This window comes from Cinclus cinclus, chromosome 2, assembly GCF_963662255.1.
Source record: "Cinclus cinclus chromosome 2, bCinCin1.1, whole genome shotgun sequence".
Classification (NCBI taxonomy): Eukaryota; Metazoa; Chordata; class Aves; order Passeriformes; family Cinclidae; genus Cinclus; species Cinclus cinclus.
Window position 1 is genome coordinate 1,641,509 of NC_085047.1, and position 16,383 is coordinate 1,657,891.

General features: G+C 44.8%; 1 protein-coding gene across 1 annotated transcript in view; it reads left to right on the top strand.

Annotated features, from left to right (window-relative positions):
* Positions 1–5,777, top strand: part of FCHSD2 (FCH and double SH3 domains 2) — a 118,826-nt gene extending 113,049 nt beyond the window's left edge. The window contains exons 14-20 of the mRNA XM_062511177.1: positions 988–1,122; positions 1,414–1,497; positions 2,198–2,375; positions 3,006–3,226; positions 4,202–4,331; positions 4,472–4,554; positions 5,661–5,777. Coding sequence (XP_062367161.1) covers positions 988–1,122; positions 1,414–1,497; positions 2,198–2,375; positions 3,006–3,226; positions 4,202–4,331; positions 4,472–4,554; positions 5,661–5,744 — 915 coding nt within the window. The 3' untranslated portion in view covers positions 5,745–5,777. The remainder of the gene's footprint in view (positions 1–987; positions 1,123–1,413; positions 1,498–2,197; positions 2,376–3,005; positions 3,227–4,201; positions 4,332–4,471; positions 4,555–5,660) is intronic.
* Positions 5,778–16,383: the final 10,606 nt, after the last annotated feature.

The window sequence follows — 16,383 nt, forward strand, 5'->3', positions numbered from 1 at the left end:
CTGCTCTTGAATAAGTTAGTGAGGAAGAAAAAAACTACCAGAACTGCAAGGATTTGATTTGGTTTGGAAATAGTAACATAAAAACTAATTAAGCCAGAACATGATGAATCTTTGTGCTCTTCTAGCCCAGGCAAAGAAGAGCAAAGCTGTTGGAGACCTGGTTTAGGGAAACTGCACAGGGAATTTGTAGGCTCCGCTTAACTTCTTTGTTTGTTTGTTTGTTTTCTCAATCTCACATTTTTCACAGGGAGCACCACATTCACTCCCAAATGAATAGGAATAAACAGGGAAGATGGCTCTACATAACAGTGTTGCCTTTGATTCACAGAACTGGTTTCACAGAATAATTCATCATTTTTCATGAGATAAAGTATTTATTCAAAACATAACCCGGGCATGAGGCCAAAGCACAGCTCATGGCAGTCTTACTCAAACTTGTATTTTTCCAGCACATTGACTTCAGGTTTTATTTAAACTTTTATAGCAAGTTTTTACAAATCTTCCTGTATCTAAGAATTTTTCTAATAAACTGCAGCAAATCTGTTGTGCAGAATAGACCAGCTAGAAGGTTGATTTGGGGGTTTATTTTTTTTTTTTAACTTTAAATATTTCCATTTGCAGATTTATTTATTTTATAACTCGTGGTCACAGATACATTAATCTTTCAGTAGCATAAATTCTCTTTTTTCCATTAAACTGCTCCTTGTGCCTCTGCAGTGACATCTCCAAATTACTTTAGTCACAGCTTATGTGACAAATGGATTTTATAACTGTCCAGCAGTTGAGCTGGAGCTTCCAAAATCTTCTGCAGTACTTTTTAAAGTCCACATGCTTGTGCTTGAACAAAGAAATCCAGCTGATTTACTTTCAATAACAATAAGTCATATAAAACACACACTGAAAAATATGAACCTTCTCATTTTTAGCGTTATTTCTTCACCAGTTTTTAGCAGCTGCTGTAATGCCAACTGGAATTTGTTTTACCAGGTCAATGCTGATGCAGAAAAGGAAGAAGGTGAAGAGTTTGAAGACAGCATGGATGTTTTTGATGACAGCAGTTCTAGTCCTTCTGGTACTCTCAGAAATTACCCTCTCACCTGCAAAGTTGTTTATTCCTATAAGGTTAGTGATTAAAAAATATATTTGAAAAATGAATTATATAAAAAACAAATTATAAATGTGCCTTTGGGAGCTTGAGGTTTGCTTTTCTGATAGGGTGAGATTCAGGGAAATTTGTCTGTCCTTCTGAGGGAGGCAGAATCTTCACTGGGACAATTTAAATCATGTTAAAGCTTTCAGTTTTTAAAAAAACTTCACTTCTAATAAAACCCTAGATGGTAATGTTCTTTCCACGGCCCGTGCCTTGTCTTTAAAGCCACTTTTCTTTTCCATCCTTCCTGTCCTACATTCCAGGCTTCTCAGCCAGATGAACTGACCATAGAGGAACATGAGGTGTTGGAGGTCATTGAAGATGGCGATATGGAAGACTGGGTAAAGGTATCATTTCCTGAGCCTGTTTCCATGAACTCTATTAGGGTAGAAGTTGGGGTGGGGGGGATGTTGGAACCTTGGAAACTGGGAGTTTTGCACTTTCTGTGCTGTCAGGCACTGACCCCCAAAAGAACACTGCATTTGACCTGAGGCCATGGAAGAAGCTTCCAAAATTGAGTAACAGAATTAAGATCACAGGTATGTAGTTTAAATAGAAGTGTGTAATATCACAGAGTGAAAAATTTAGAATTTAGAGTTTTAAAATGAAGCAGTATATAAAGAGCAAAATGAAAGTTTTAGAGCAGAAGTTTCTTTCTGATTTACCTTCTTCTTCATAAGCCTAGGTAGTACTTTTGTAATTAGATAAAAAAATGCCGCATTGCAGGTCACGAGTGTTTAGTTATTAGGTCAAAAGTAAAAATAATATGAGTGTTAGTTCTTAATTAAACAATTAGGCCTTAAAAACTTGTAACAAAATAAATACATCACCATTTTTAACTTGTTAACTAGAAGTGCTGTAGCACTCACTGTAGCATAAATAAAAATTAATAAAACATCTGAGTCCAAACAAAAATTACCATCTCCTGCACATTCAATCCTGACCCTAGCAAAAAAAAAAAAAAAAAACAAATTAAAATGGGGGGAAATGCTGGGATTCTTTCCAGAGCAGTGTTCACAAGCAGAGAATGTTGTTGTTGGTTCACAGGCACGGAACAAGGTGGGACAGGTGGGATATGTGCCGGAGAAGTACCTGCAATTCCCAACCTCCAGCAGCCTCCTGAGCATGCTGCAGTCCCTGGCTGCACTGGACACCCGATCCCACACCTCCAACAACTCCACGGAGGCTGACCTGGTGCCAGGCAGCCTCAACGGAGACTCCAATGGTAAATTCCAGTTAAAGATACATGGCATATTAAACTGGCTCTTGAAAACACTCTGGACACAGAGTCTGGGAGATTTTCCCAGATTTCATGGAATCACAGAATCATTAAGGTTGGAAAAGATCTCCAAGATCTTGAAATCCAACGTTTGACCAAATCCCACCATATCGCAAAGTATGCTCATTTTTTAATGCTTCCAGGCATGGGAACTCCACCATTTCCCAGCCTGTTCCAATGTTTAATCACTATTCCAGGGTAGAAATTCTCCCTAACATCCAACCTGAACCTCCCCTAGTGCATTTTTGAGGCCATTTCCTCTTATCTTATCTCTGGTTTCCTGGGAGAAAGGGCCCCACCTGGCCACAGCCTTCTTTCAGGGAGTTACAGAGAGAGGGACTGCCCTGTATCCCAACACAGCCATGCCCAGTAATTCTCTCTCATATTAAATCTGCATAATTCACCTCTTTAGTTCATACAGCTGAGATTAAAATTAAGGAAAACTGCAATAATCTGGCTCAGCAAAAACAGAATCTTTAAAAGAAGTTCAAAATCACCAGCTCCAGCTTTCAAACTTTGTGTCTGCTCATTTTTTTTTTTCGTAGCTCACTGAGTTTTCCCTTTCCTATTTTGCAGTCTGTTTTGTAAAAGCACTTTATGATTACGAGGGGCAGACAGATGATGAGCTGTCCTTCCCAGAGGGAGCCATCATCCGCATCCTGAACAAGGAAAACCAGGATGATGATGGTTTTTGGGAGGGAGAATTCAACGGCCGCGTCGGGGTCTTCCCCTCGGTGTTGGTTGAAGAGCTCACAGCCTCAGAGAATGGAGAGACTCAGTGGATTGGGGATATCCAGGTATGGAAAGTTGGCTTGGTTTATTATTTGGGCAATTTGCAAAGATCTGTCACTTCTTCAAGGGGGAAAAAGTCAAAACCAATTTAAGAAAAACAAATCAGAAGCTATTAAAAAAATCAGAGCCAATTTAGAGAAAAAAAGAACAACCCAAGCCCTCCGTGCTTGCATCTTAGTTTCTTACCCAGCCTAATAACTATCAGTTGATGTATTTTTGCAAATTTGTGAATAAAGGCGGATATTTGGATAGAAAGGAATCAAAGGAGTAATTTCACAGTTTACTTCCTGTCATTTATTTATGAGAGACTGGGATGTCAGACGCAACCTGGCAAAAAGAGAACTGTGGGCTCTTTCAGCCCTAATTTAGTGTTTTAATACTTAAATCTGTTCTGAATCCTGTCAATTTTAAAGGGGCGGGATACTGCCAAGTTTTGGTTTACAGTACTTTTGGCAAAAATGTCCTCATTTCTACATGGTAGTTCTATGATCCTTATATTGTATGAGAAAATCAGACACATTCCAATGTGGAGTTTGGAGATAGAAGTTGCACTCCCATGTTTTCTACAGCAGAATTTTTCAGTATTTTTATTCTTTGATTTTGGAAGACCCTGAAAATGAACATTTAAATGCATTTGAGCAGGGATAAAGCACTTCTGTGTGAATCCCACTTGGCCGAGTGACCTTTTTGTTTCGAATAACCTTCAGAAAGCCTCTCTGAATTACCTGGGAGAGGTTGAAAATTTCTACTCAGTGGCCACCTGTGATTTAACAGCATTGAATCCCTGTTGGATACCTTGGCTTTCCTTCCCAAACTTTCCTGTCAGCTGCTTTTCCTCTGGAGGGAACTTGCTGGAGTAGGGATGGGTTGGAAAATTGATTGTGTGTGTGTGTGTGTGTGTGTGTGTGTGTGTGTGTGTGTGTGTGTGTTAAATGTTCTGAGGAGGTTTTGCTGCAGCCCTCTCCCTCTTTTTGGCACAGGTATCCCCAACTCCAAAGGCCAACAACTCCCTACCACCACTGCCTCTGTATGACCAGCCTCCCAGCAGTCCCTATCCCAGCCCAGATAAGAGAGGATCCCAGTTTTTCCCCAGATCTCCGTCAACGAACGGTGAGAAATTTCCAAACATTTTGGCTAAAGGCTTCATTTAGAAGCCTTTCAGCGGGAAGGTTAAAAAAGAGCATTTTTGCAACATAAATTCAGCAATACTGAGGGCCTTCTTTGTAACAGGGTGTTGCTTATTCCCTCAGAAAACAGCTTTGGTTCAGAGTCCCTTGGATTCTCCCAGCCTCTACGAATTCCTCCAGAAAGTTCCTATGGCAAACTGCGGCCTGTAAGTGACCAGCAAATCCTGTGGGTTTTATTGATAAAATATTTGATAAAATAGTATATAATATTATAAAATTATATTAACATTCTATTATGATATTATAAAATATTATAATATATTGATATTGCTATTCAAAGGGAAACGGCCCCTAAACAGAGCTGAAAAAGAGGTGAGGAGTAAATGCCAGAGGTCAGTCCTGTGGTTTATACAGGTCCTGCTTTCCAGCAGTTTCCTGCACATGTGGAATTCTATTTATTTCCAACCCCTTTGGTTTGAGGGGTTTGGATTCGCAGTTCTTAATGATGGGGATTTTGTGTTGTCTTTGCTGCCTAGGAAAAGGACATCTGCGAGAAAAGGGAAGAATTAAATAACTTAGAACTTGACAAAAATCCATCTCCTACAATTTACTTTGAAATCAAGTTTTAAGGATTTGAAAGCCCTAAACCAAATCCTACAAAAACGTAACATTTGGGTTTTCCTGGCCTCCTCAGTGAATGAGGTTGCAGAAAAAGAGCATTTTTGGATATTCAAATACTGTATTCTGAATATTGCACTAGTATTGGGCAGTTTGGTGCAGGATTGCTCCACAGTTTGTGTTTTCTACAGCAAGTCTGGTGTATTCTGAAATGGTGTCCTAAAAACCCTGTTGGCACTAAAGGTGATCTCTGTCAGAAGCAAAAAACGATTGATGTGGCGGAGTGGGAAAACAACATCAAATTTTGGGTGTGTATTGTTGAGGTCAGTGATTGATGAAGTATTAGTGGGTCAGGTGCAGCAAAACATCCTGGTAGTTCCCACTCCACAGAAATTCCAGGCAAAAGCGCTGTCAGATTCAGCATGTGATGAGCCTTTCCCAGGTTTCCATCTTGGCTTATCCATGGAATAGATGTGGGATTGCACCCTGGAGAGAATCTGTGCCAGGTCGTAAGGAAAATCCTTGCTGGCTGAGTTGGGGAGCCCTGGAGCTGTACCCAGCTAGGCACGCAAGGTGTTTGTTTGCATCACCTCGAGGGGTGAGCCTGGAGGCCTGTGCAGAGAACTTCCGTGAGGGTTTTCTGATGGAATTTGGCTATTTTGTGGTAGTCACAGGCTGGTTCTGAATGTTGCAGGTGCGAGCAGCTCCACCCCCCCCGACACAGCACCAGCGCCGGCCCACGGAGAAGATCGAGGACGTGGAAATCACTCTGGTGTAACGAGGGAACTGGCTAACTAGTAGTGCTACAATCAAGGCCAAACACAGCTTTTGGTCAATCTCGTTTTTAGGCACCTTTGCATGATGAAGACTTGGACTAGAGCAAGCGACCGGGAGGATTTTATGTGGCAGTGACCTGGCAGATTCCTTCCCACAGTCATGAATATTTTGTGCCTTTTGTTTTTTTTCGTTTGTTTGTTTGGATTTCTCTACGTCATTCTTCCTCTCTTAGCACAAACCAAGACAGGCCAAGATTGGCTTTTTTTTCTTGGCTGAAGATGCTCCATTTTTATGTGGAGACAAAGAAAGAGCCCCATTCATGCAGCTTAGTCTTAGCATCCTTTGCTCCTGTGCATTAGTACAGTATATTACTGTTGCCATAGGAATGTGTTAAAGATCGTGGATCCTTCCAGTAGCATCACCTGCCTGATGAGGTATTCATCAGAAGAATGAAAAAGGGAACAGAAAAAGAAGTCTGAAGGAGAGGCTGGCTCCTCTTGAATCCCCCTGCAGAAAGGAAGAGGTGGAAAAATGATCTCCTGGAGAAGCAAAAGCGTTCGTTCCATGGGTGCTCCCCTTGTCAGTGATTCACAGCTGAACATTCTCCCTTTGGAATTTTGTGTTTACTCAGTGCATTTACTCGTAGAGGATCTAACATGGAGGTGCTGAACCAGCAGCAACATCTTCCACAGCAGAAACCAATGGGTAGAAAAGTGAAAAAGCAAGTGAGATTTTTGTCTACATCTGGAAATTGAGCTGCTTTTTATTTTATTTTTTTTTTTCTTAGCAGATTTTGGGGATTTTGGTTTGTTTGTTTGTTTGTTTGTTTTTGGTTTTTTGTTTTTTTTAGTTGGGTTTGTTTTATTTTGTTAAAGCATTTGGGTCACTCTTATCCCAGTTATTGCCGTGTACTTTATTATCCAACATTAGCAGTGTATCTCTTGTCATCAAACCACCTGAGTTCTAGAGTTAGCAGTTCCATTTAGAGTATTTACATGCATTTAGTTGTTGCATTGGATGGTCCTGTAGCCTTTTCTCACCCTAATCCCATTAACCAGCCAAAGCCAGGGAGCCAGGAGCAGCTCCAGGTTCTGCCTTCACACCACCTTTGTGCCCGAGATGTGCCCAGTTCCTCTCAGAAAAGAAGCTGAGAGGAAAAGAGTTTCACATTCCATTCAGAGAGCTCTGAAAAGTGAGCTTGGATTTCAGTTTTTTGAGAGAAAAGGGCAAAGAATATTCTGAAGTTGAACGTGGAGCAGAACGGTTGGAGGAGAGGGAAAAACTGGATGAAAACAGGTTTTTCTTTGGTACTGACTAAAATATTGTCAGCATTCTCAATCAGATGAAAACTTCAGATCAAAGGCATCCCGAGGTTGGGTTTGGAGCTGTTTATGGGTTCTCTTGTGTCTTCATGTTTTTTTTTTCAAAGCCAGTAAGTTTTCTACCTTTAGTTTACTAACAAGGGCTATTTTCTGAGGCTGCATTTACAACAAAAACCCAACAATTCATCTAAGAAGATTTTTTCCTAAACTTTGCACATAGTTGGAAATCCCAACCCAGGCTGGGTCTCTGAGACATCCGGTGCTTGCCAGTCTCCTTTCCCAGTGGGATCCTTAACCAAGAGTGGGGCTGTCTGAGGACAACAGTTCATGGATCAGTTATGGAATCAGTGACTGTCCAATGAAGTCTTTTCCATATTATTCCTTCTTTTGCACCTCTTGTCCTGTTGATCTGTTTGAGGTCTTTTTATGTGTTTATCAAACTTATTCTTAAGTTTAAAAAGAAAAGTTTAAAAAAAAAGAAAAAAAGATTTAACTGTTCGCAAACATTTTAAGATCTTCACAACGCAGAAGAAAACCAAGATTTTGCCATAATGTTCACGTTCGATTCTTTTGGCCAGTTTTTCTGTGTCCTTCACACCCAGACTTTCAAAAATCCAGAAAATTTTTATTTAAAAGTCTCTTTAGTTGTATTTTAAAATATTTTCCGTAAGAGCTGCTAATTTTATTTAAAAAACAAAAGTGAAAAAAAAGCTAAAAAAAAAAAAAAAGAAAAAGGAAGAAAAGTTGTAAAAAGATGCCTCCTTTTTAACTATGATTTCTTCATACAGGGCATGTATCGGCTGTCGCATCGTGTACAGCTCAGTACACCCTGAAAGCATCAGTGCAAATGCTTTCTTTATATTGGCTGTAAAAAGTTTGTATTTATTATGTATAAAAAGTTGAATAATAAAAAAGTGGAACTAAATCCCTGGTGCCCTGGGAGATTTGGGGAGGGGGAATTGAGGGAAAACCTGGGGATAAAAATCAGCGTTGAGAGGGTATTTGTGCTTTTCCACAGAAATTTGAATCTTGTGCTTTGGGAAAAGGACGTCCCTAAAGCCAGCTTTAAATGTCTTTGGAGGGGGCATTTATACAAAGAACAAAACACTGCCAAAAATGAAGAGCCAGCAACAAAGCTCCAGTTATCAAAATAATTGCTTAATAGCCTTGATGCAATTAGGATAATTGCTTAAAGAAAGCAAGGGGAGTGATTGATAACAACCCTTCAGAGTGATTGTCCCTTAATAAGCTTGATTTGCCTAATTGTGCCAGGAGTATTACCACTGCTCCCAAGCCTCTCCAGCTTTGGGTTCCCTCTGTGGGCAGCGTTTCCATGTTGGATTTTCTCACTGCACTTGAGAGCTGCCCGCCGGTGACCACCTCTTTGCTGGGCTAATCCCACTTTCCTCCAGGTGGTAGGTGCCAAATGATCTGTAATTTCCACGTGCCCCCTGGTTTTGGAGATATTTCTCCCTTGTGGAACCCAGCACTTTGCTGTGGGGGTTGGCCTGGATCTTTTTTTCAATTCCACTCTTCCCACTGAGCTGTTGCACAGACCTTCCCTTTTTTCCCCTGAGCTCCTGCAGCCTCTTCCTTTGAGAAATCCCATCTTTTCTGCTTTTTATATGGATTCATGATGCTCCTCTAAAAATTCTTGCCCTGCCTTGCTGCTTTGACAGCTCTCTCCTTTTCTTTTACTTCTTGCTTGTTGCTTGGGGTCCTTTTCAACACCTCTACAACTTAAAAATTATTTTAATCCTCCAATTCGACTGCGGTTCCGCTTCTCCTTTCTTCCATTTTTAACAGACCCCCTCCATGCCTCTGCTTGTTCTCATTCCCAAAACAGAACCAGCAGCAGCTGTGCTGTGATCCCATCATTCTTGCCATAAACTGATGTCACTGAAAACCTCTTCTCCCTGAAGTGCCTTTCTTGCAGGTGAGAGATGGGCACAGTGTGAGCAGCACACAGCGACCACTTAGAGGCAAAGAGAGGTACTAAGGAAACCACAAAGGTTCCAGGGCTCCATTTCCTGCTGGCCATAGGTAAGAAAAGGAATCTGGGGAGCTTTCCCAGTGCAGAGGGTGAAATGTGGGTCCCTGGAAGTCAGCAGCAGGATCTGTTAGAACCAGGGTTTCCTCTCATTGCTTTGGTTCCCAGATTTTGGCTTTAAACTGACAAAATGTAGACATGGATTGGGTATTAGGAGGAAATCCTTCCTTGGCAGGGTGGGCAGACCCTGGCACAGGGTGCCCAGAGCAGCTGTGGCTGCCCCTGGATCCCCTGGAGGTGTCCAAGGCCAGGCTGGACACTGGGGCTTGGAGCAGCCTGGGACAGTGGAAGGTGTCCCTGCCCGTGGCAGGGGGTGGGATGAGGTGATCTAAGATCCCATCCATCCCAAACCAGTCTGGGGTTCAATTATTTTCAAAAAGGTTAACAGGTCTCAGATTGAGTAGAAGAGATGGGGGTAAATGATGTGATATTTTCTCCAAATTGTGCCAGGGTTTCTTTTTGTTTGTTTTTTGGAAATACTAAAAAGAATCAAAGCAAGCGGGCAACTTCTCTTTCCTGTATAGCACAAATGTCTCTCACTGCTGATAGTAATTAAAAAAGAAAACAAAACCAGCACCATCTTCTCTAAATAAAGCATCTTCTGCTTCTTGGAAGGTTGGCTGCTCTGCAGCTTGCACTGCTTTTCCAGCAAGGTCCCTATAATTAATAACTTGTAAATCCCAGTATGGCAGGGGCAGGATTAGCAGGGAATCTACCTCAGTCAGACTTGGAAGCCTCCCAGGAAGGAGGCGATACCACTGCCAAGGGAAGGGTTCTGTCTCCCCACATTTTTTCCATTTGCAGATCTGTTGTCCTACATGAAAATCTTGGGATGGATGGGAGTAAATGTGCTCTCCCCCCACACCTGGACAGGTGTCTCCAAGAGGAGGGAGCTCAGAGATATTGAGGCCTCAGTTCAAGGCACTGGGGGAGGCTGGAGAAAGTGAGGGATGAAAGGGAAGAAAACTGAAGTCAGGGATGCAGCAAAGAGACGATAAAAAATGCAGCCAGGAAAATGCTGACGTGCTTGCCATGCCAAGTGGTTTCCTACTCCAGGCATTCCCCAGGGGGATTGAGGATTACAGATCTGGCAGCAGGATCAGTGCAGCAAGTGAGCCTCTGCATTGCAGGTCATTTCATCCAGGAAATGAAAGAAAGCACTGCAGTGATACCGGAGTGTAGAGGTGGGAAATCCCTCTGGTTGGTGGAGCAGCACAAGGAGGAGGGGGAGAGTGGGTCTGAGAGGTACCTGTGCATCTCCTCAGATCCTGGCACTGCCGCCAAGAGCCTGGCCCCATCCTCTTGGCACCCACCCTTCCAGTATTGTGCACATGGAAGAGTTCCCCACCCAGCCTTCTCCTCTCCAGGCTGAAAATGTAGAGAATCCCAGAATAAAATCAGAGGGCAGGAGGAAATGGCCTCAAGTTGTGCCAGGGGAGGTTTTGGGTTGGATATGAGGGAAAAAGTCTTGTCTGAAAGGATTTTCAGGCATTGGCACAGCTGTCCAGAGCAGTGGTGGAGTCCCCATCCCTGGAGGGATTTAAAGCCATGTGGATGTGGCACCTGGGGACATAGGTCAGTGGTGGCCCTGGCAGTGCTGGAGGAATTACTGGACTCCATGGTCTGGAAGGGTTTTCCTGAATGATTCTCTAGCAGGGAGAGCCTCTGTCCTGACCAGTGTTGGGCTGAGTGCTGTGCAGTTGTTGTGGAGACTCGGGAATGGGATTCCAGGATCAAGCCTTCAGACTGTAGCTCCTTAAGGGTCCACGGAGAAAACCAACATTCTGCCATGGCCCTGTGTCTGTTCCCAGAAATCGTTTGGAATGAAACACATGCTGTAGCCAGTGGCAGCTTTGTGTGTTGGAAATGGTTTGGGGAGGCTTTCATACCCCGAGTGTGGCTGGAGGCCTGAGGTGGTGTCTGCCACATCTGTCCACAACCCTATGCCATTCCTCCTCTTTCCACTTCAGGTTTTCTCCCTGCAATCCATTTTCCAGCCTGTCTCTGTGTTAGGCAGCAGTTCTTCCACCACGTTGTTTAAAATTCCCTTGTGCTGTCTGCTGGATTTCATAGCTGGTATCCAAAGGGCAAGGAGCCAGGCGTGTGGGACATCCATCTCTGGGGATCAGGAATTGCCTCTCACAGGACCCATCGCTGCCAGCCTGGACCGTGGCCAGGGACTAAATGGGCTTAACAGGAGGTTTTGGATTCTCTTGTGTCATTTCACCCAAAGATGTGAATATCCCCAGTGTTCTGGGTCAGGCAGGGATGGTTCTGAGGATCGAGAAACAGGGATAACCTCACCTTTAGAGTGATTTGTCTTCACTGTGGAAGGAGAAGCTGTTCAGCCATGAACGGGCAAGTTGAGTTTCACAAAGATCTCAGAATATTCTGAGTTGGAAGGCACCCCCAAGGATCATGGAGTCCAGCTCTTGGAGATTTAACCCCGGCCCTTGGCATTATTAACACCATGCTCCAGTTCTTCTGGCAGCTAAAAAAACATCCCACCCAAAACTCACCTGGGTGTGAGGAGAACATGGAATGGGCCCCACTGAGGAGGAACTGGGAGCTCGTTTCTGCTCCCTCTCTCTGGCATCACCCCTGGACAAATCCCTGTGTCCTGTTTGCCAAGCACTGCCAGCATCACCTGAAGGTTTCTCCTTACAAAAACCAGTCTGTGCCATGCTGAAGTGCCCCTTCCGTTTCAAAATTGCTTTTATTCCACTTCCAGATTTTCACCTTTTTTTGATGGAGTGGTTTTGGGGTTGGATTTTTCTTTTTGAATGCAGATTGAAGAGTGAGTGCTGTGAGCTGTGCTTCAGCTCTGCTGTAATTAGTTTTGTCTACTGTAATTGCTTCTCCTTTTTCCATTGTTTAGTGAAAGACGAATGAATTTCCAGGTCTGGTTGCATTGGGAATGCTGACAGCAGCTTTTTTAAATCCCACAGCACAGCTATTTGTCTTTTTTATTCAGCTGAATCCTGCAGAGTGGGACAAATTTGGCTTCTCCTCTGTGTCCTGGGCAAATCACTGCACTAATTAATTTCTCTAAGACTGGGGCCTCCTTGCTTAGCAAAGGGAAGGGCTGTAGTGTGGGCACTGTCTGGTAAACAGCAACAACCCTGGATCAACTCCTGGAATAAATTTGAATGAAGAGACATGAGAAGCTGATGGTTTAAAAATAAGATTTATGGGGTTAAAATACCCCCTGATATTGTGATATTAATCCCACTTCATAAAAACATCTTGGTTTCTGAGGAGGGAGCAGCTCTAACCCATCACCCTGTTTATGCTCCCAGGGTTTCCTGCTGCAGGTTTTGCTGTGGGGTTTAAAAGGGAATGGGCATTTTTCTTGGGAATTAAATGGCAGAAAGGACTGCTGCTCTTTAAAAACGAGGAAGGGATTCTTTGTGTGACAGCAAGAGAAGGGATAAAGAGGGGACTGTGGCCAAAGGATTTGTGGGGTTCTGACATCAGTGACAGGATGCCAGGAGAGAAGGACCCTGCAGAGGGAAGCTCCTCTGGGAGAGAGAGACAGGGGTAAGCAGTGAGTGCTTGCACTTCCCAGGAATTTCTGTGAGAGGATCTGAGTGCTCGTGGGGTGCTTGGGACATCAGATTTTTGGAGGCTGAGCTAAGAATGAAAGTGGCAGGAGGGAAAAGAAAAATGTTTTTCTAAAAAGGGTGAGTTTGAGGGGTTTTTTTGCCGGAGAAAACAGGTTTATTTTTGTCCAATTTTTTGTCTTCTTTCCAAGCAGAAATTTAATTCCAAATACTAATCCAAATATTAAATTCAAGAAATATAAGTAATAATAAATACAGCACTCCAAATTCCCAGACTGCCACAAAGTATTGTGGAGGTCAGTGCAAACTATTCCCCAAGGACAGTGTTGGAGTGGGATTGCTCTGGGATAACAAGGGATCTCGTGTCAATTCAGCTGGCAGAGCTGCTCTGCCTAACAGTGGGGAACGGCTTCTGCTGCTTTCAAAATTACCTGACCGAGCTAATCTGAGGGTGAGGAGACAATTTATTGATTTGAAGTCCTAGCCAGACATAAGTGGAGATAATTCTGGGATGTTAGTGGTATTATTCCTATAGAAAAGCAGGTTGGATAAAGATTTTCAGGTTTTTATTAGCCCCTGCCTAGTTATTGGGCTGCATTGCAGCTTGAATGTTTAATTTAAAGATGCGAATGGCTGAGATACCAAAAAGCAGAGCTCTCTGGGTGGTGGTCACTGAATATTTGTGCTGAAACTGCTCATTTTCTAAAGCAAACAGCCCCTCACACTGCTTTGAGCTTCCCCTCTAAAGCTATTTTTAACAGATAAGGGGGGAAAAAAAAGTGTTAATTTTGCAGCCCTGCTTTTGCATTCTGGTCAGGTGTCTTGTCCCTCTTCATGGCTCTCCTGCAAGCTGGCATCCGAGGGTTCTGCTTAATGTCCTAGAAAATAACCTTGTGCTTGGACCAGCAGCCAGTTTATCACTGCTGCTCCCTGGCTGTGTCTCTGGGGCGGAGAGGAGACAGGGAAAAGGAGGGAAAGCAGGGAAGGGCCAGAGCTGGGTATTGCCAGGCTGCTCCTGGACCAGCAGCTCCCTCCCTGCTGCCACAGTGCCCAGACTCAGCTTGGCAAAGCAGTTCTGCTTCCCCTTATCCAAGCAAGGAGCTGAAATCCTGGGATCTCTGAGGGTCTGGGAGTGGAGACCTGCTGGCTCCTGCTGCAGCCTCAGCAGGTCCTGGCAGCTTCACTGCGTCCGGTGCTCTTCCGCTGTTTAGAGGGTGTCATCCTCCCACATGGATGGCTCCATGGATTTCTCTGGCAGTGGGAAGCCATTCCCCCTTTGTGCTGTCCCTCCAGGCCCATCCTTGTGTGTCATGTCAGCAGTTCCACCACGAAGAGCAGGGAATGGCCTTTGTCACCAGACGTATCTCAGTGCACCTGTAAATCATCACAAAATGTGATGCTGGGGCAAAACAGCCCCTCCTGCCCTCAGCCTAATTGCTGGGGCTTGAAAACTGATTAAGAATCACTTGCTGAAGCTGCTGGGTCTCGGGTGACAGTGCCAGGGCAAACTGCTCTCCTGGAAATGCCCATTAAAGTTTCAGTTTACATCCTTCACCCAGAGCCATGGGGCCGGGTGTGAGCTGCTGGAATGACCTCTGCCAGCAGCCGCTCGGTTCATTAAAGAGTAACGAGCCCAAGGATTCCCAGCTAAACAGCACACCGAACATCCTTATTCCATTTCCTGTTTTTAAAGGAAGTCTAAATTATTTAATAATCTGCTTGAAGTCCTTAAAGTGAATCCAAAAAGTGAAGTTGAAGTGCAGTTGAAGTCCTTAAAGTGAATCCAGGCAAGGAAACAAAATTCTGTTTAGCGGGGCAGTTGCTCAAAGGAAAGTGCCGGAGTGATGGAGCTGGTTGGGAACAGCCACTAAAACACTCCCAACAATGTATCAGATGTGTTGGAGGTAGCAGCCTGGGATTACAATCGAGTTGGCTGCTGGGTCAGACTCTGTGCTTCACTAACATCTTGATGAGTGCTGCAATTCCTGGATTAAATCCAGACAACTTCCAGTGCTCAGCTTCTGTTTTGCCCATTTGGCTGTTGGTTTTCAAGCTTTAATGTGTCCTCAGAGGTATGAATTCTCCTGGAGGGTCACACACACCTTTCCAGAGCAGCTATTCCTCCTTAGCCTGGAGCTGAGCTGATGCTGCCTGAGTTTCAATCCCACTCTTCCAGCTGCAGGAAAGGAGATGGGATTCCGGGATCTGAGAGCTGTCTCTGCCTGGAAACACGGTGCCCTCTTCCATCCCTGTCCTCCAGGGTCCTGCCACCTTCCTCTACCTGCAGAAGCTTTGCTGGATTTATTCCCCGTGTCCTTGCCAAGCTAGAAACAGTGAATCCTCCTGGGTGTGAAATGTTTACAAAAGGCCTGTAAATGTGGCCCTGACTCCCTGTCCTCCCAGCCCTCCCTGTTCCCGATGGCTGCTCCATGTGGGAAGGCAGAACACGTTTCTCAGGAAGCTTTCCAGAGGTGCCAGGGAGTGGTGAGTAACTCATTGAGGGGTTAAACAGCTTGGCCAGTAGCAGCTGCTCCAACTGCAGCACTAAACTCTTAATACAGCATCTCCTGCAGTAAAATTCCTGTCTGAGTCAGACTTTACAAATGTTTTACAACTGGTGCTTGCTATTCATCTTATCTCTGCTGGAATTACCTTCCAGGACCCATCTCCATTCATTTAATGCAAACTATCTCATCTTGTCCATCTGTACCCTGGGTTTCATTTTCCACAGCTACTCCCTGGGAAAATTCATTAGCTCTGCAGTGCCTCTGATGGTTGTAGGGAAGGTGATTTGGAAGGTTTTCTGTCCTAGGCTGCTGATTCCTGCTCTAAAAGGGGGTGGGTGGGTGGGTGGGTGGGATGTAGGTTGGGATGTGGCTGTCCAAATCACCCTGGAGCACCATGGCTTGTTTTTGCACACAGAGAAATCATAAGGAACAGGCTCCTGCAAGGGAGATTCCTGAATTCCTCCGGCATATCCAGAGAAGTGTTAGGGTCGGTCATGAGCGTGTCGCCCCAAATCCTGGAGGTGCCTGAGCTAGAGGGAGCACAGCAGGAATGGGCAGCGCCTGTGCTTCTGCCTGTACCACTTTGTATTTTTGATGACCCCAAGGCTGTTCACTGACCCTCCTGCAAAGGCAGCACAGTCCCTGGCAGGATCTCCCTGATTTTGGGAGCAGCAATGGCAGTCGGGGACTTGCCCAGGCAGGATGCTCGCTCCCAATGCCACCTTTTGTCAGTGCCCACAGAAAGCAGAGAATATCCCAAAACCCAGCGTGCCGTTGAGCTGGGAAAGCTGCTGGCTGTCCTGGCCCTTTCCCTGCAGAGGGCTGCCAGCCCCTCCTGAACAGGAGCTGGCTGAACAGGAGCCAGCTTCTCGGGGAGCAAACACTGGGATACTGGATTAATTGAGCCCATGCAATGGCCCTCAGCTGCCATAAACCATGTCACTGTCTGGGCAGTGAATGGAGCTGGAGGGGGAAGCAGGACAGGTCCTGATTTCCAAACCTGCTCCAAGCCACGTCCCCCCTGGTGGGTAACCTGGCACCACCTCCCAGCACCTGCCAGGGGCCCTCCCCAGGGACACAGGGGTCGTTGCTGCTGCTGCCAAGTGTCACATCCTTTCCGTGCATCCCTCATTTTGCTCCTGCCATGGATGCACAGTCCAAGAGGAGATCTGAGGGCTGCTGCCAGAGCAGGGGCTGC